The 19,663-nt window shown below is 45.1% G+C and overlaps 1 protein-coding gene across 1 annotated transcript; it reads right to left on the reverse strand.

Moving 5' to 3' along the window:
* Positions 1-3,622: 3,622 nt before the first annotated feature.
* On the reverse strand, positions 3,623-17,770 carry LOC144591619 (mucin-4-like). The gene is made up of 5 exons (XM_078395676.1): positions 17,676-17,770; positions 12,158-12,346; positions 9,276-9,322; positions 7,839-7,942; positions 3,623-3,838 (listed from the first exon to the last, which is right to left on the reverse strand). Exons 1-5 carry the CDS (start codon positions 17,732-17,734, stop codon positions 3,782-3,784), a joined length of 456 nt encoding a protein of 151 aa, XP_078251802.1. The 5' UTR covers positions 17,735-17,770; the 3' UTR covers positions 3,623-3,781.
* Between the last annotated feature and the right edge of the window lie 1,893 nt (positions 17,771-19,663).

The raw sequence follows: 19,663 nt of genomic DNA on the forward strand, positions 1-19,663 counted from the left end.
CACCCCCATCCCCTCACTCACGCGCTCCGTTCCCACCTCAAGCGTGTGACGTCACAATGCACGTCTTTAACCGATCAGCTCGCTCCGCGCGGCCCCGAGCCCCCGCCCGTTCGTTCGTTTAACTGATGCGCTCCCCCACCCTCCCTGGATCTTTAACTGTTGCGCTCTCCCCCTCCCCCAGGACCTTTAATTGAAATTGTGTTTCACAATGCGCCCCCCCTCCCGCCCGTCCCGGCATGCCTCACGCCTGCCATTCCTCAGATCGGGCGGCGCTGAACGCCGGGAGGTGTCGTCGTCTCTCCCGCTCCGTGAGGGTGGGGGAGACCCACCCGACCAGACGGCAGTGCTGAGGGCGGATGGAGCGGGTGAGGAGGAGGAGGAGGATGGACTGGGGAGCGCACTCCATTCCCACCTCAACCCCCCGTTAAAACTCCCCCAAACCTCCAGCATTAATTGAAATTGTGTTTGGAATTTTTTTCAGAGCCCCGCTCACGCACTCCATTCCCCCCCTCTACCCCCTTAACTCCCCCCCAAACCTGTGGCGCATTAATTTAAATTGGCTTCAGGCTTTTTTAAGAGCTGCACTCACCCACTCCATCCACACCCCCTCAACCCCACTTATCATCCCCACCTCAAACCCCTTATCCTCCCCTCAGTCCCCTTATCCCGTCCCCTCCACCCCCCATTCGCCCAATTCATCCCCCTTGAACCCCCTTTAAAACACCCCCAAACCTCGACGGCATTGGTCTAACACCCTCCCATTACTCAGCCACCCCATCCCCTCACTCACGCACTCCATTCCCACCTCAAGCGTGTGACGTCACAATGCACGTCTTCAAAAGATCAGCTCGTTCCGTTCCGCGCCACGCACCGCCCGGCCGCCTCCCCCCGGACCTTTAACTGATGCGCCTCCTCCCCCTCCCCTCCCGCCCGTCCCGGCAAGCCTCACGCCTGCCACTCATCAGATCGGGCGGCGCTGACCGCCGGGAGGTGTCGTCGTCTCTCCCGCTCCGTGAGTGGGGGGGGGGGGGACCCGCCCGACTGACGGCAGTGCTGAGGGCGGATGGAGCGGGTAAGGGGGGAGGAGGAGGAAGAGGAGGGGGGATGGACTGGGGAGCGCACTCTATTCCCACCTCAACCCCCTGTTAAAACTCCCCCAAACCTCCTGCATTATCACCCATCCCCTCACTCAGCCACCCCCATCCCCTCACTCAGCCACCACATCCCCTCAGTCAGCCACCCCATCCCCTCACTCACGCGCTCCGTTCCCACCCCAAGCGTGTGACGTCACAATGCACGTCTTTAACCGATCAGCTCGCTCCGCGCAGCCCCGAGCCCCCACCCGTTCGTTTAACTGATGCTCTCCCCCACCCTCCCTGGATCTTTAACTGTTGCGCTCTCCCCCTCCCCCAGGACCTTTAATTGAAATTGTGTTTCACAATGCGCCCCCCCTCCCGCCCGTCCCGGCATGCCTCACGCCTGCCATTCCTCAGATCGGGCGGCGCTGACCGCCGGGAGGTGTCGTCGTCTCTCCCGCTCCGTGAGTGGGGGGGGGGGGGACCCGCCCGACTGACGGCAGTGCTGAGGGCGGATGGAGCGGGTAAGGGGGGAGGAGGAGGAAGAGGAGGGGGGATGGACTGGGGAGCGCACTCTATTCCCACCTCAACCCCCTGTTAAAACTCCCCCAAACCTCCTGCATTAACACCCATCCCCTCACTCAGCCACCCCCATCCCCTCACTCAGCCACCACATCCCCTCAGTCAGCCACCCCATCCCCTCACTCACGCGCTCCGTTCCCACCCCAAGCGTGTGACGTCACAATGCACGTCTTTAACCGATCAGCTCGCTCCGCGCAGCCCCGAGCCCCCACCCGTTCGTTTAACTGATGCTCTCCCCCACCCTCCCTGGATCTTTAACTGTTGCGCTCTCCCCCTCCCCCAGGACCTTTAATTGAAATTGTGTTTCACAATGCGCCCCCCCTCCCGCCCGTCCCGGCATGCCTCACGCCTGCCATTCCTCAGATCGGGCGGCGCTGACCGCCGGGAGGTGTCGTCGTCTCTCCCGCTCCGTGAGGGGGGGGGGGGGGGTCCCGCCCGACTGACGGCAGTGCTGAGGGCGGATGGAGCGGGTGAGGAGGGGGATGGACTGGGGAGCGCACTCCATTCCCACCTCAACCCCCCGTTAAAACTCCCCCAAACCTCCTGCATTAATTGAAATTGTGTTTAGAATTTTTTTCAGAGCCCCGCTCACGCACTCCATTCCCCCCATCAACCCCCTTAAAACCCCCCCAAACATGTGCTACATTAACTTAAATTGGTTTCAGGTTTTTGTAAGAGCCCCACTCCATCCACACCCCCTAAACCCCACTTATCATCCCCTGCTACAACCCTCCTCAACCCCCCTTATCCTCCCCTCACCCACTCCATCCCCCTCAGCCCCCTTACCCCCTCCCCCACCCTCCATTCACCCAATTCATCCCCCCTGAGCCCCCTTTAAAACCCCCCCAAATCTCGACAGCATTGGTCGAACACCCTCCCCTTACTCAGCCACTGCATTCCCACCTCAACCCCCCTCACTCAGGCACTCCATTCCAACCTCAACCCCCCCTTAAAACTCCCCCAAACCTCTCCTGCATTAATTGAAATTATGTTTAGAATTTTTTTCAGAGCCCCGCTCATGCACTCCATTTCCCCCCTCAATCCCCCTTAACTCTCCCAAACCTGTGGTGCATTAATTTAAATTGGTTTCAGGCTTTTTTAAGAGCCGCACTCACCCACTCCAACAGATCAGCTCGCTCCGTGGCTCCGCGCGCCCCCCCCCCCCCCCCCGAGGAGAAATTCTCATTAAGAGTCTTACCCATCTCTTGTGGCTCCACAGATTTGACCACTTTGATTTCTGAGCGGTCCCATTTTCTTTCAGGTCACCCTTTTCCCCTCTATGTACGTAAAATCTTTTGGGATTAACCTTAATGTTATCTGTCAGAGATACCATTATTCTTCAGAACAGAACAGAAAATGTTCACTATTTTAATCAGTTGCTTTCTTTATTTAAATGTTTCAAAATGTAATATTTGGAAGATAATTTTTGAAATATTTTCTTTAAATTGATTCATGTATTTAATGCATATGAATTTCTAGTGCAAACTGTCAGCCTTCACAAAAAATAATGATAATATTCACATACAAATTACATTTTATCCCAAAAATCAGATTGTAAGAGAGTAACATTCCATGCAAAAAAAATCCAGTTATTCATATAAAATATATCTATATATATATATTTTTTAAAATTTATATTAAAGTGCTCTAAAATACATACAATTATGTACTTTTAATTATATTTGTACATTTCAATAGTTAAAACAAATATTAAGGGATTTTACTACATTATCAGAGCAATGTGCAGCATTGAAGTGTATCCATTTATTTCCCCAAAACATTTATTTGTACCTTTTACAAAGTAATTAATGATCATGAAAATAAGTAATAAGGTGCAGATGTGGATAGAAGGCAGGAACAAAACAAATCTTTATATGATTCAAAACATAAAAATGACAAAAATAGTAATTACTCATTTGAACATGGTGTCCGTATTTTAAAACAAGACAAGGAAATAATGTTGATTTAAAGCATAGGTAATTCAAAATGTATTGAAGTACATGTATCTGATGAACTCAGATCCCTGTGATGGTTTCTCGGTGGAATTGAAAGGTCACGCCTGTGGGTCACTTGTTGTACAGAACAGAGCTTCAACGAAGTTCTCAAAAGGCAGGTTGGTGGATTTATGGTATTTGGGAGTCATTGCCGCTCCTGCTGAATGATGGTCTTTCAATTTTAACCTTTAAAAAAAATAACAATATTTTTACTGGGTATGGTAGATGTTATTTGAATGACTAAACATGAGAGGAAATGAGAGGGGCACACAGTGGCACAACAGTAGGGTTGCTGCCTTACAACGCTTACAGTGCCAGAGACCCGGGTTCGATCCCGATTATGGGTGCTGCCTGTACGGAGTTTGTACGTTCATAGAGCAGGGGACCGGGGGTCAAATGAGATGGAGGAACTGAGTGAAATCCAGGTTAGTCGGGAAGTGGTGTTAGGTAAATTGAATGGATTAAAGACCGATAATTCCCCAGGGCCAGATAGGCTGCATCCCAAAGTGTTTAAGGAGGTAGCCCCAGAAATAGTGGATGCATTAGTGATAATTTTTCAAAACTCTTTAGATTCTGGAGTAGTTCCTGAGGATTGGAGGGTAGCTAACATAACCCCACTTTTCAAAAAGGGAGGGAGAGAGAAAACGGGGAATTACAGGCCAGTTAGTCTAACATAGGTAGTGGGGAAAATGCTAGAGTCAGTTATTAAAGATGGGATAGCAGCACATTTGGAAAGTGGTGAAATCATTGGACAAAGTCAGCATGGATTTATGAAAGGTAAATCATGTCTGACGAATCTTATAGAATTTTTCTAGGATGTAACTAGTAGAGTGGATAAGGGAGAACCAGTGGATGTGTTATATCTGGACTTCCAGAAGGCTTTCGACAAGGTCCCACATAAGAGATTAGTATGCAAACTTAAAGCACATGGTATTGTGGGTTCAGTATTGATGTGGATAGAGAACTGGCTGGCAGACAGGAAGCAAAGAGTAGGAATAAACAGGTCCTTTTCAGCATGGCAGGCAGTGACTAGTGGGGCACCGCAAGGCTCCGTGCTGGGACCCCAGCTATTTACAATATATATTAATGATTTGGACGAGGGAATTGAATGCAACATCTCCAAGTTTGCGGATGACACGAAGCTGGGGGGCAGTGTTAGCTGTGAGGAGGATGCTAGGAGGCTGCAACATGACTTGGATACATTAGGTGAGTGGGCAAATGCATGGCAGATGCAGTATAATGTGGATAAATGTGAGGTTATCCACTTTGGTGGCAAGAACAGGAAAGCAGACTATTACCTGAATGGTGGCCGATTAGGGGAAGGGGAGATGCAATGAGACCTGGGTGTTGTGGTACACCAGTCATTGAAAGTAGGCATGCAGGTGCAACAGGCAGTGAAGAAAGCGATTGGTATGTTGGCATTCATAGCAAGGGAATTTGAGTATAGGAGCAGGGAGGTTCTGCTGCAGTTGTACAGGGCATTGGTGAGACCACACCTGGAGTATTGCGTACAGTTTTGGTCTCCTAATCTGAGGAAAGACATTCTTGCCATAGAGGGAGAACAGAGAAGGTTCACCAGATTGATTCCTGGGATGGCAGGACTTTCATATGAAGAAAGACTGGATAGACTCGGCTTGTACTCGCTGGAATTTAGAAGATTGAGGGGGGATCTTATAGAAACTTACAAAATTCTTAAGGGGTTGGACAGGCTAGATGCAGGAAGATTGTTCCCGATGTTGGGAAAGTCCAGAACAAGGGGTCACAGTTTAAGGATAAGGGGGAAGTCTTTTAGGACTGAGATGAGAAAGTTTTTTTTCACATAGAGTGGTGAATCTGTGGAATTCTCTGCCACAGAAGGTAGTTGAGGCCAGTTCATTGGCTATATTTAAGAGGGAGTTAGATGTGGCCCTTGTGGCTAAAGGGATCAGGTGGTATGGAGAGAAGGCAGGTACGGGATACTGAGTTGGATGATCAGCCATGATCATATTGAATGGCGGTGCAGGCTCGAAGGGTCGAATGGCCTACTCCTGCACCTATTTTCTATGTTTCTATGTTCTCCCCGTGACCGCGTGGGTTTGCTCCGAGAACTTTGGTTTCCTCCCACACTCCAAAGACCTTCAGGTTTGTAGGTTAATTGGCTTGGTATGAATGTAAAAACTGTCCCTAGTCTGTTAATGTGCGGGGATCACTGGTCGGTGCAGACTTGGTGGGCCAAAGGGCCTGCTTCCACGCTCTATCTCTAAACTAAACAAGAACGAAACTAAATCTAAGAACTGATTTTGATTTGAATAGGAAGCTATATTCTGAACAGAAGTAATAAATATATAGTTTTATTGCTCAAAGTGCTGAGAATGGATGATGGAGGTATTCCAAAACTACTGAACTGGCTACTTTCTGTGCTTTATTGTACTAATAATTTTTAGACTTGTATAAATCAGCAGTCATCATCAAATATGGACAAATTAAATGGTGTAATACTGTCAGAGATACAGTGAAAAACAACAATTATTTGAAATCTCTAAGTTTAAATAGACTACAATGTTTGGCTAATTCACCATATCTTGTGCAAAATAGATGTTGGTATCCCTTCCATTGGAAAGGAAATGTTATGAGCACATCTAATCAAGATGCTGTAGTTTTACAGGATGTAAAGATGGTAAATCAGAAAAATGGGTAGCTAAACAGATTCCACAAATTACTGGAGCACAGTGAGAGATTAGGAGAATTTCTATCACTGATGTGTCCATATACTGCATCTGAAGCCTCATTGTTTTGTGGCTCTGAAATACCAAACTGAGCTGAAATGTGAGCCCTGGTTGATTCCATCATCTCTTGAAGCAGGGAGATTGAGTGGCAATAAGGCCTTTGCTAAAGGATTCCACAACACTGCTGTGAAGGCATGCCACATAAAACAAATAATTAAAAACAGCTCTCTCAGTAGGAAAGTTGAAGGATCAGATACAAAATACATCTGTCCTTTAGAAAACGATAGCGTGTACTCGTTGCTGAACCCAGTGTCCAGAGTCTAAACTCTAGACTGTTCCTGACGTCTGCATTACAATGTTCATGAGTAGACTTCAGAAATGAAGTCACCTGCATCAGGTCAGCAATTCTCCACTGAACCATCAGCTGAAGTATTATATGGAGTGACTACCAGGTATGAGAACAGCTTACAACCCAGCGGTATGAACATTGATTTCTCCAACTTCAAGTAACCCTTGCTTCCCCTCTCTCTGTGTCGGTTCCCCACGTTAGTTTGATTTGTTTTTCTGTCCTGATTAATTTTACTGTTTGTACACGTTGTTGTCACCTTCTCCTCAGCCAATTCTACATTTCCTTGACTACCATCTGCTTTGATCTGTCATTTTCACACCTTTCCCACCCATATCTCTTGTCTCCCTCCCCCCTGACTCCCAGTCTGAAGAAGGGCCTCGACCCGAAAAGTCTCCCATTCCTTCTCTCTAGAGATGCTGCCTGTCCCTTTGAATTATTCCAGCATTTTGTGTCTATCTAATGTGTAACTATTGTATAATTATGAAAATCAAATATTATGCTTCTCAACACTGCTTCATTTGTTGTCAGGAAATAAATGTCAGAAATACTTGGCTGCTAACTTTCTGTGAGCAACTATAGCTCACTATAGCTACATGTTCCTTAAGCTGTTCTGCGCAAGTCTTTTTGAGTGAAAAATAATTAGGAGTTGGAAAACAAAGGTCATAAGTGATAGGAGCAGAATTAGGCCATTTGGCCCATCTAATCTACTCCGCCATTCAATCATGGATGATCTATCTCTCCCTCCTAACCCCATTCTCCTGCCTTCTCACCATAATTCCTGACACCTGTACTAATCAAGAATCTATCCATCTCTGCTATAAAAATAACCATTGACTTGGTCTAAACTAATTAAAACAAGGATAAAGATGATAACTACTGAGAATAATCATGGAGGTTGTCAATATCATACTTTTGGTTTAAACTAAAAGGAATACAAAAGCCTGTACTCATGATGAAGGTGCTCTTTAATATTAATATTAATATTAATATTAATAATTGCAGTTTGTGAGGTTAATGCTTTTGCCATAATGTTGCCAAAACCCAACTATTAAGAAATATTCTATTATAGTGCAAGCAGAACAATATTTACATCATAATGCAAACTATGGGCTAATTCTTTATTATTTTGTACCTCTGCCACAGTGCTGACATTTTCAAGGTGTGGTTTCCAGCCCAACGCTGACAGATTTTTTTCATCCAAAGTAGGCAAGATGCGTGTTTCTTTCATTTTAGAAACTGAAATAATAAATACATTTCATTTCATTAGTTTTTTCATTTAGTTGAAAGAGCATGAGTAAACGTTTCCAATAGCATCTATTTTCAATTGCCAATATAGCTGTAAATAGTTGGACGACTAGTGGTTTGCACACCTCAGAGAGAGGCAGATAAGTGAGTGTAATACTGTAGGGTAGGTTGGTTGCTGATGTTTGCTGAGCTTTGATTTTCCCAGCTTGTCTATTTCATTTGATCCCCTTGCAAACAGTAAGTCATCACCATGTGTTTTAACCTCCACTTCAGGTGTAGCAATGCTAGATACCAGAACTATTAGAGAGAGTGATACAGCATGGAAACAGGCTCTTTGCCCCAACTTACCCACACCGGCCAACATGTCCCAGCTACACTAGTCCCACCTGCTAGTTTGGTCCATATCCCTCCAAACCTGTCCGATCCATGTACCTGTCTAACTGTTTCGAGCAATTCTAACTATTCTCGCCATTTTTAAGCTAAATGGTTCCATGTTGCTGATGAAGTGAAATCTATCAGATAGAACTCCCTCTTCTTGAATATCTTATTTTAATCTGATAATGGAATATATTAAAAGTTGTAGTTTAATTTTGCTGTTTCTTCCAGTAGGAAATCTTGGGGTACTGATTTTGGATGATCAGCCATGATCATATTGAATGGCTTGAAGGGCCAAATGGCCTACTCCTGCACCTATTTTCTATGTTTCTATGCTTCTATATTTCCAAGTCAGGATAGTGTGTAAATGGGAGGGCAACTTCCAGGCGGTGGTGCTCCTGTGCTACAGAATATGAGAATCAGTAACAACAAGTGGGCAGCACGGTGGCGTGGCAGTATAGCTACTGCCTTACAGCGCCAGACACCCGGGTTCAATCCCGACTACAGGTGCTTGTCTGTATGGAGTATGTACGTTCTCCCAGTAACCTACGTGGGTTTTCTCCAAGAACTTCGTTTTCCTCCCACATTCCAAAGGCATACAGGTTTGTATCTTCATTGGCTTGTTATAAATGTAAAAATGGACGCTAGTGTAGGATAGTGTTAAAGTGCAGGGATCACTGGTCGGTGCAGACTTGGGAGGCTGAAGGGCCTGTTTCCGTGCAGTACCTCTAAACTAAACTAAACTAAAAGTGCTTTTGCTTTGCTAAATAGTTGAAATGAACCCCACTATTCAGTTAAACCCTCATAAATCTACATCATGACAAAATGTAAAATGATTCAAAGCAGTGCAATAACTATCCAATGGCAACATTTAACATGAGATCAAAGAATAATCTCTGTCTGGAGAGGTCTGTGTATCAACATATAAAATTGTGACTAAAATACTTACATGGATTAGTTTGCCAAGAGAATATTTGCCGATTCTCATCTCCAACACTGCAAAACAAAATTGAGCCGTCAACAGACCTAATGATTCAAATGTCAGACGCCTGCCCACAGCTACGGCAGGTTTTTTGCATTATCTGCCCCAAGAGGAAGAACTGGGTCTCTTCAGAAAGTGTTGAACCCTTTTGGGATCAAACATTTCTAGTTGATGAAAGCCTAGTTGGATAATGATTTTTAAAGGTCTACGGGGAGGGTCAAATATGGAATACTTGGGTAACCAGATAATGTCCAAGGTCACAACCATGTAGGCAATATGGAGGGTGGACAGAATGTACCACACTTACATGAACATTGATTAAATATAAGATAACATGAAATTCAGATGTAAACTTGCCCCAAACCATTTTCTGTGTCTGGTATATACTGCTCATTGCCAATTTCCTTACAAAACTGCTGGGAGCTGGCCTGCTAAGAAGCTGTACATTTTTTCATGAAGGTACACCTCAGCACTATTGAATGAAATCCAGGAATGATGTTGAAACTGAAATACATTTCCATGTCAGGATGGGCAATGGTGTGGTGTCGCCAGGCAGCATCTCTGGAGAGAAGGAATGGGTGATGTTTCGGGTCGAGACCCTTCTACAAACTGGTTAGGGATAAGGGAAACATATTTTGCTTGGGCAGCTGACAGCCCTGTGGTATGAATTTTGATTTCTCTCACTTCAGGTAGCCCCGGCATTCCCTCTCTCACCCATGTTGCACTGGCTTCTCGTTGTCACCCTACAAACAGCTAACAATGGCCTGTTTCCTTTATCATCGTTAATTTTATGCATATCTTTCATTCATTGTTCTTTATCTCTCCACATCACTATCTATATCTCTTGTTTCCCTTACCCCAAACCAGTCTGAAGAAAGTTCTCGACCCAAAACGTCACCCATTCCTTCTCTCCAGAGATGCTGCCTGTCCTACTGAGTTACTTCAGCTTTTTGTGTCTATCTTGGGTTCAAAGGTCTTTTATAGTCACAGGTACCAATTAAGGTACAATGATATTCGATTTACCATACTGCCAGACACGCAACTGCAAGACACGCAACTGCATAAAAGTTAACATAAACATCCACCACAGCGGATTCCCCACATTCCTCACTATGATGGAAGGCAATCAAGTCTAAACTTCCCTCTGTATTCTCTCGCCGTCGGGTGAGTCGAACCATCCGCAGTCGGGGTGATCGAAGCTCCCGCGACGGGACGATCGAGGCTCCCGCGACATGGCGATCAAAGCTCCCGCAATGAGAGGATCGAAGCTCCCGCGACGGGGCGACCGAGGCTCCCACAACGGGGCGACCGAGGCTCCTGCGATGGGACGATCGAAGCTCCTGCGACGGGACGATCGAAGCTCCTGCGACGGGGTGATCGAAGCTCCTGCGACTGGGCGATCGAAGGTCCTGTGACGGGGTGATCGAAGCTCCCGCGACTGGGCGATCGAAGCTCCCGCAGCCGGCGACTGAAACTCCCGTGACGTGACGGTCGAAGCTCCTGCGATGGGGCGTTCGAAGCTCCCGCGACTGGGCGATCGAAGCTCCCGCGACGGGGGGATCGAAGCTCCCGCGACTGGACAATCGAAGCTCCCGCGACTGGACAATCGAAGCTCCTGCGACGGGGCGATCGAAGCTCCCGCGACTGGGCGATCGAAGCTCCCGCGATGGGGGGATCGAAGCTCCTGCGATGGGGCATTCGAAGCTCCCGCGACGGGGCGACTGAGGCTCCCGCGATGGGGGGATCGAAGCTCCCGTGGCTTGGAGTTCCTGAAGTCGGTCTCTGACCAGGGACTGCGAGGTCCATGATGTTAAAATCCACAGGCTCCCACATTTGGAGCTTCCGGTCGGTCCCCAGCAGTGGCCGCCAACTCCACAATGTTAGGCCGCAGTGCAGACGGAGGTACGATACGGCAAGAAATCGCGTCTCCGTCGAGGTAAGAGATTTTTTTTTAAATCCCCAACCCTCCACATAAAACAAGCTAAAGAAGACTAAAATATACATTTAACACATACTAAAAAGCAACAAAGAAGGGAAAGGACGAGACAGACTGTTGGCGAGTCAGCCATTACGGGCGCCACCTGGTGTTCGTTTATACCAGCATCTGCAGTTCCTTCCTACACAAGAGGAGGAGACGGCAGCTTCTATCAGATCCAATACAGGGTGGAGATGGTGACTTTAGGACTCAAAAGACAGAGCAGCTGCTACCCGTCCTCACCAATGGCCAGCACAGAAGTTGCTGGCCTGGATGGAGCCCCGAGTCCCACATCTTTGTGTTGAACAGCTGTTCCACGCACTTCCACTCCTTTTTCTCTTTTATAGAGGCTTGAAAGCACACACCACCAGATTCAAGAACACCTTCTTCCCCACTGTTATCAGACTTCTGAACGGTCCTTTCATAAACTATGGTACTGTCCAATTCACCTCTACCTGATTACGGACTTTGTTTGTAAAACTGATGCACTACAATGCTGAGAACTATATTCTCAATTCTGTATCTTCCCCTATGCTCTGACTATTGCACTTGTGTTTTCTTGATTGTATTACCTCATCTGTTTGGATAGCATGCCAAGCACAGTAATTCGGTACACATGACAATAATAAATCAAAACCTAATCTTTAAGAAATGTATTTTCTTTTATAAACAAAATCAAAACCTGCAGTTAATTGTTCTTTCATTATCAACTGTTGTAATTACAATTCTGATTGACTGCAGTTTTAGTTTACAACACATGCTGGTCTTGGTGATGAACATGGAAATTAATAACATAGTCTTGGATACACAGTAACAAAGGTGCATCTTCCACATAATTCTGCTATAATTTGAAGCGATATAAAGAATAATATACCTGCTTGTGTCATTTGTGAATCTGTTGTGTCTATTTGATTTGCACTTCCACACAATAAAAAATATGGCTAACATCAGTAACAACAAGAATGCTAAAGCTCCAAACAGAATGCCAAAAAATGCCCGGAGGTTCAGCGATAAATGTTCGCAGCGGTCACCGAAGCTGGAATATATTGTGTGTGGAACGCATCTGGAAAACAAAAAACAGCGGCATGAGGCACTGGCAAGATATCAAGTAAAAAGATTAGCATGTTTATCATAACTTTTGAGTTCCTAAGAGTTTTTCAGAAAGCAGAGGTACTTTAAGTATAGTCCATTTGCTCACAGTTTCATGCACAACAGCAATGTAATAATGACTAAATAAACGTGTTTAATTAGGTTGATTGAGAAGTAAATATTGGCCAAGATACCAAGTTTAACTCGCCACCTTTCTCTTGAAGTCATGCCTTGAATCTTCAATGCCAGCTGAAGGGGCATCACTTCAATGCTTTAACCTAAAGACCTGTGCAACACTGAACTGCTGAAGTTTTTAAAGTTGATTTGAAAATTAACATTCTGATTTAGAAGCAAAACTGAGGCAAACCCATTGATCTTCAGTGGCATTTGATATATCTTAAACTTCCGTTTGGAAATGTTGAAGTGATGATCTGAGACATAATATGGGGATGAGTCAGAAGGCATGGAAACAACTTGTCCATGCTGACCAAGTCTCACTTGCTGGTGTCTAGCCCATATCCCTCTAAACCTTCCTATCCATGTACCAAATGTCTTGTAAATGTTTAATTTGTACCCCCTCGACAACTTCCTCCGGAAGCTCATTCCATTGTGTGTGTTCCTCATGTTCCTTTTAAATCTTTCCACTCTCACCTTAAACCCATGCCGTCTAGTTCCACACTGCCCTACCCGGGAGGAAAAGACAGTGGCTATTCACCTTATTGATGCTGTTTATGATTTTATAAACGTCTGCAAAGGCACCCCTTGCCTCTTTGTTCCAGTGAAAAAAGACCCAGCCTATCCAACCTTTCCTAATAACTCAAACCTTACAGACCCAACAATATTGTAACATTATCAGAAATCATTTTTGCACTATTTCCATTTTAATATCATCCTTCCTAGAGCAGGTCGTCCAGAACTGCACACAATACTCCAAGTATAGCCTCACCAGCAACTTGTACAGTTGGACCCTAATGTTCCAACTCCCATACTCAATGCCCTGGGGGATGAACCAGCGTTTACAGTTATTTTCCTACATATGCAAAATGTCACCACCCTGTCTGACTGTGTTGCCAATTTCATGGAAATATATATCTTCACCTCTATGTCTCCCTGTTCTACAGCACTGCTTAGGCCCTTCCATTTACTGTGTAAATCGTGTCCTGGTTTGTTTTAAAATAGAAAACACTTGAAGAGATCCCATTATAGATGAGGCTCTCACTAGGGCCTCCTCTATATCCCGCAGCTCCGCTTTTGCTCCCCCTCCCCCCATTCATAACAAGGACAGGATACCCCTTGTCCTCACCTTCCATCCCATCAGCCAGCGTATCTAACAAATCATCCTCCAACATTTCCGTCACCTCCAACTGAACCCCACTACTGGCCACATCTTCCCATCTCCACCCCTTTCAGCGTTCCGCAGAGACCGTTCCCTCCGTAACTCCCTGGTTCACTCATCCCTTCCAAACCACCCCTCCCCATCCACTTTCCCCTGCAACCGCAGGAGATGCAACACCTGTCCCTTTACCTCCCCCCTTGACCCCATCCAAGGACCTAAACAGTCTTTTCAGGTGAGACAGAGGTTCACCTGCACCTCCTCCAACCTCATCTATTGTATCCGCTGCTCTAGATGTTAACTTCTCTACATTGGCGAGACCAAACGCAGGCTCGGCGATCGTTTCGCTCAACACCTTCGCTCAGTCCGCCTTAACCAACCTGATCTCCCGGTGGCTGGGCACTTCAATTCCCCCTCCCACTCCCAGTCTGACCTTTCTGTCATGGGCCTCCTCCAGTGCCATAGTGAGGCCCACTGGAAATTGGAGGAACAGCACCTCATATTTCGCCTGGGCAGCTTGCAGCCCTGCGGTATGAACATTGACTTCTCCAACTTTAGGTAGTTCCTCTGTCCCTCTCTTCCCCTCCCCCTTCCCAGTTCTCCCACTGTCTTCCTGTCTCCACCTATATCCTTTCTTTGTCCCGTCCTCCTGACATCAGTCTGAAGAAGGGTCTCGACCCGAAACGTCACCCATTCCCTCTCTCCTGAGATGCTGCCTGACCTGCTGAGTTACTCCAGCATTTTGTGGTCCCATTTGCCTGTGTTTGACCCATTATCCCTCTAAACCTTTGCTATTCACGTAGCTTTTCAAGTTTCTTTTAATTGGTGTTATAGTACCTGTCTTAGCTACCCCTTCTGGTAGCTTGTTCCATATACCCAGCATTTTCTGAGTGCGAAAGTTGCCTCTCGGGTTCACATTAAATCTTGCCCCTCGTCCCTTAAACCTATGTCCTCTGGTTCTTGGTTCCCAGCACTGTGTAAAAGACTCACTGCATTCACCCCATCTATTCCCATCATGATTTTATCCACCTCTATAAAGATCACCCCTTAGCCTCCTACAGCTGGATGACCAAAACTGAACACAATACGCCAAATGCAGCCTCACCAACGTCGTGTGCAACTGTAGCATATGTCCCAACTTCTATACTTTATACCCGAACGTGATGTCCTGACTTCTATACTTTATACGGTGAAGGCCAATGGATCAACATCCTTCTTTCCTATCCTATCAATCTGTGATTCAAGGAACTACCTACCTGTTGTAGATTCCTCTGCTCTCCAACACTCCCCAGGGCCCTACATATTCACTGTGAAGATCCTGGCCTGGTTTGACTTCCCAAAATACAACACCATGCACGTATCTGCATTAAACTTCATTTACCGTTCATCAACCCTATTCCACAGCTGATCAAGACCCTGCTGTAAATTTTGATAACCATCTTCACTGTCTACGATATCATCTATTTTTGTGTCATCTGCAAACCTACTAATAATGCTTTGTACATTCTCATCCAAATCATTAATATAAACCACAAACATTAATGGACCCAGCACTGATCTCTGAGGCACACCACTAGTCACAAGTTTCCAGTCTAAAACATAACCTTCCACCGCCACCCTCTGGTTCCTTCCATGAAACCAATTCTGTGTTCAGGCAGCGAGTTCTCCGTGAATGCTGTGCAATCTAACTTGCCAAAACAACCAGGCGCAACCTTATCAAAGGCCTTGTTGAAGTCCATGCAGACAATATCTACGGCCTTGCCTTGTCAGACTTTTTGTTTACTTCTTCAAAAATATCAATCAATATTGTAAAACGTGATCTCCCGCTGTCAAAACCATCCCTAATCGGCCCCTGTCCATCCAACTGCATATATATCATATGCTTCACAATTCTCTCCAGTAAACTACCTACCACAGATATGAGGCTCACTTGTCTATCGTTTACAGGCCCTATTACTTGCAATCCTTTTTAAATAGAGGGACAGCATTAGCCACCTCCTGTCTTCCATTACCTCACCCGTGTCAAACGATGATTCATATATCTCAATTAGGATTTTCACCAAAAAAATTTGTAGCTTCCCTGATGTCTAATAAGACCCAGGAGATTTATTGACCTTCAAACGCTCTGGGCCATCCAGCACCATCGTCCTTAATATCCTGAAGACAATTGCATTAACTGTCTCAATGTGTAGTAAGGAACTGCAGATAGACACAAAAAGCTGGAGTAACTCAGCGGGACAGGCAGGCATCTCTGGAGAGAAGGAATGGGTGTCATTTGCTGAGTTACTCCTTTTAGTGTCTTCAGTTTAAACCAGCATTCCTACACAAGGAACTGCAGATGCTGGTCTACACCAAAGATAGACACAAAATGCTGGAGTAACTCAGTGGGACAGGCAGCATCTCTGGAGAGAAGGAATGCGTGACATTTTGAGTCTGAAGAAGGGTTTCGACCCGAAATGTCACTCATTCCTTCTCCAGAGAGATGATGCCTGTCCCGCTGAGTTGCTCCAGCATTTTGTATCTATCTTAACTGTCTGAAGTTCCCTAGCTTTCATGTTTTTCTCCACAGTAAAAACTGGAGAAATACTCATGAAGGATCATTGAGGACCTTGCCCATCTCCTGCAGCTCTACACAGAGATGACCACTTTGATTTCTGAGAGACTCTGTTCTCTTTCTAGTTACTCTTTCCCCAGTGTATTTCTTAAAATCTCTTTAGATTTTCAATAACATATTTTTGGATTCTCTTCAGACTATTGGCCCAGTTTATCTTGGGGAAACCTCCACTATACCACCAATTCTAGTGTGATCCGCAAACCTATTAACCATGCCACATAAATGAATATCCAAATTGTTCATATAAATATTGACCAAAAGTGGTCCTCGCACCATTCCCTGTCACACACAGCTTGTTACGTGTCCAGTCTGAACAACAATGCCGAATCACCACCCTATCCGCAAGCCAATTCTGTATCAAATTGGATAGCTTAGCCTGGATCCCATGTAATCTAACCTTTGAGACCAGTCTGCCACATGGTAGCTGGACAAAGGCCTTGCCAAAGTCCATGTAAACTTTGAGGTAGCACCGTAAAAACATCATCATCACCTGCACACATTGAATTCAATTACAGTTTACACTTCTGCGGTTTGTTGAACATGAACAGGTAAGTGGCAGTCAGGGAATAATATGCCTGACAATTCTCCGTGACCCTAACAAGGTAGTAGTTGCAGAGAATTGTGGTTAGGGAGGCCGAGGATGAGCAAGATTTCTAGACTTTGTTGTTCCAATAGTGCGAGAAATCAGCTTCAATTGAGTTGCAATTAATAATTGAAAGAAATATCAGTGCAATACCTCAGGGGCTGGTCCAAATTCCAATAGGATGGTGCTGGTGGTGGGGGACGGGGTCAAAAGCCAGGTGTCATAGCTACTTTATTTAGTTTTAGTTTTAGAGATACAGCGCGGAAACAGGCCCTTCGGCCCACCGAGTCTGCGCCGACCAGCAATCCCTGCATCCTACACACACTAGGGACAATTTTTACATTTACCGAGCCAATTAACCTACATACCTGTACATCTTTGGAGTGCGGGAGGAAACCGAAGATCTCGGAGAAACCCCACGCAGGTCACGGGGAGAACGTACAGACAGCACCCATAGCCGGGATTGAACCCGGGTCTCCGGCGCTGCAAGTGCTGTAAGGCAGCAACTCTATTGCTGCGCCACCATGTTATTGTATGTTATATGGTATAACATTGAGAAATGCAGCACCTGGCTCAGTTACTAGAATTATTTCTGGAAACCTTTAGTGGCATAATACAATGACTTTTTTCATTATATGACAGAGAAAAGCTTTTGAAAAGGTACGTAAGTTATTAATAAGATTAGCTTATAACAGTGACAAAATGCCTGCACTTAAATTTAATTTCCTTGCATTTTCAAGCAACAAAATGTTAAAAAATATATGTCTTTATACCTGCACGAAGGTCCAGTTAGCAGATGCTGGCACTCTGCTTGATTCAAACAGTAATTCATGTCACAGGGTGATCGGCAAACGACTCCATTTTGCTCATCCCACTGAACCACATAACCAGCAAATATGGAGTTGTTGCAGCTAAAGAAATCCAATAACTGTTCGTTCGACACTGTAATAAAAAATAAAATGTTCTGTAATTTAAGGCTGTGTGTCAATTCAGATAATTGGGAAATAATGGATTTATTATCAATAATATTTAGGAAAGGGAAACATTTATCATAAGTGCTTTGAAAAGTAACTGCAAGGTTGGGTATTTCCAAACTTTTTACAGCTGAAATCAAAGGAAAATCGATAAGAATGTCACCTTGAGAATCTTTATTACGATTCTGAGTTGTTCTCCCTCTGGCATGTCGGTTGTTTACTTAAAACTAACTTCATGCACACATTTGGTGAAGTATAAAGCAATTCTAACTATTTGAATCTAATTTAGATTTTTTTACAAGATTACATAATTACTGATTTTTTTTCTTTGACAATGGCCTATTTGATGTTTGCCTGGGGATAAGTGGACAGCAAAGACCACATTAATAAATCAGACAAAAATCATTTTTATCCATTTTACCCGGACATGGACATTGTTAACATGGGTGACATCAATTCCCCGTCCCTACCCTTGCTTAAGAATGTGGCGGTGAGATACCTACTTGAACCTCTGTAGAATTTCTGGTGAAAATACTATCACTGCCCAAGTTAGACACAAAATGTTGGAGTAACGGCATCATCTCTGGGCCGAAGGAATGGGTGATGTTTCAGGTCGATGCCCTTATTCACTGGAATCTGAAAGCAGTCTGAAGAATGGTCTCGACCCGAAATGTCACCCATTCCTTCTCTCCAGAGATGCTGCCTGCCCCTCTGAGTTACTCCAGCATTTTGTGTCTATCTTCGGTGTAAACCAGCATCTGCAGTTCCTTCCAACTCATCACTGCCCAAGTGTTGGGTAAGGAGTTCCAGGATTTAGACCCTATGATGATGATGAACCAATTATATATTTCCAATGCACAGTATTATAACACAATATTAATATAATCATATAATATTAAGACACAATATTATACCACCCTGAGGTGGTATAATATTGTTTCATAATACTGATTGGAATATCCTGAGGTGGTATTCCCAGGCGCTTGTTCCCTATTTTCCTCTAATGCAGCAGGGGGTCACGTTTTTGGTAAGCGCTGTCAGAATTGCCCTAGAGTAACTGCAGTATATTTTGTAGATGGCACACACTGCAATCACTGTGAGTCAAAATGAATGGGGGAAGGGGTGCCCATCAAAGGGGCTGCTTCCTTTCAAATGGTGCAGAGCTTCTTGAGAATTCATGGAGCTGCATCATCCAGACCTTTGTTGAGAATCCCATTATATTCCTGACTTCACCCTGTAGATGGTGGAAAGCCCTTGGGCAGTCAGTGGTGAGTCACTCACTGCAGACTAACCATTCTATGATGGCATTAATGTGGCTGCTCCAATTTCATGTCTGGTTAGTGGGAACCCCCCAGGATGTTTATGATAGGTTACTTGATAAAGGAACTTAAAGGGGACGTCTTTTATTAAAGGCCTTTACCTGGCACTTTTGTGAAAATGGTCCAAGATAGGACTTTACCCTGAGGATCTTGAGCAGTGATAACCTAGGCTGACATGATTGTTGTTTGACATTCACAATCATAATTCTTTACATTAGTTATGACTCCAAACACTTTAATATTTTACCTGTGATGTCAGATGCCTTAATAATACAGGGCAATCTGGATTTCAGCTCTTTTGTCAATGTTTGAACCAAGGCTGTGATAAGATTTGCAGGCAAAATCCAAACTGGACACCAGTGAGACTGACTGCTTGACAGCATTGTCGATGACACCTTCGACCCCATTGACTGGACAGTAATTTACCAAACTGGATTTGTCCTGAATTTTGTGAATACGATGTACCTG

The sequence above is a fragment of the Rhinoraja longicauda genome, unplaced genomic scaffold (genome assembly GCF_053455715.1).
Source record: "Rhinoraja longicauda isolate Sanriku21f unplaced genomic scaffold, sRhiLon1.1 Scf001259, whole genome shotgun sequence".
NCBI lineage: Eukaryota > Metazoa > Chordata > Chondrichthyes > Rajiformes > Arhynchobatidae > Rhinoraja > Rhinoraja longicauda.

Coding starts and splice junctions, on each gene's coding strand:
- LOC144591619 (XM_078395676.1), bottom strand. CDS start 17,734: ATGAATTACTGTTTGAATCAAGCAGAGTGCCAGCATCTGCTAACTGGA. Junction 9,323..12,157: donor TTCACAAATGACACAAGCAG/GTATATTATTCT, acceptor TTTGTTTTGCAG/TGTTGGAGATGAGAATCGGC. Junction 7,943..9,275: donor CTCTTGGCAAACTAATCCAT/GTAAGTATTTTA, acceptor TTATTATTTCAG/TTTCTAAAATGAAAGAAACA.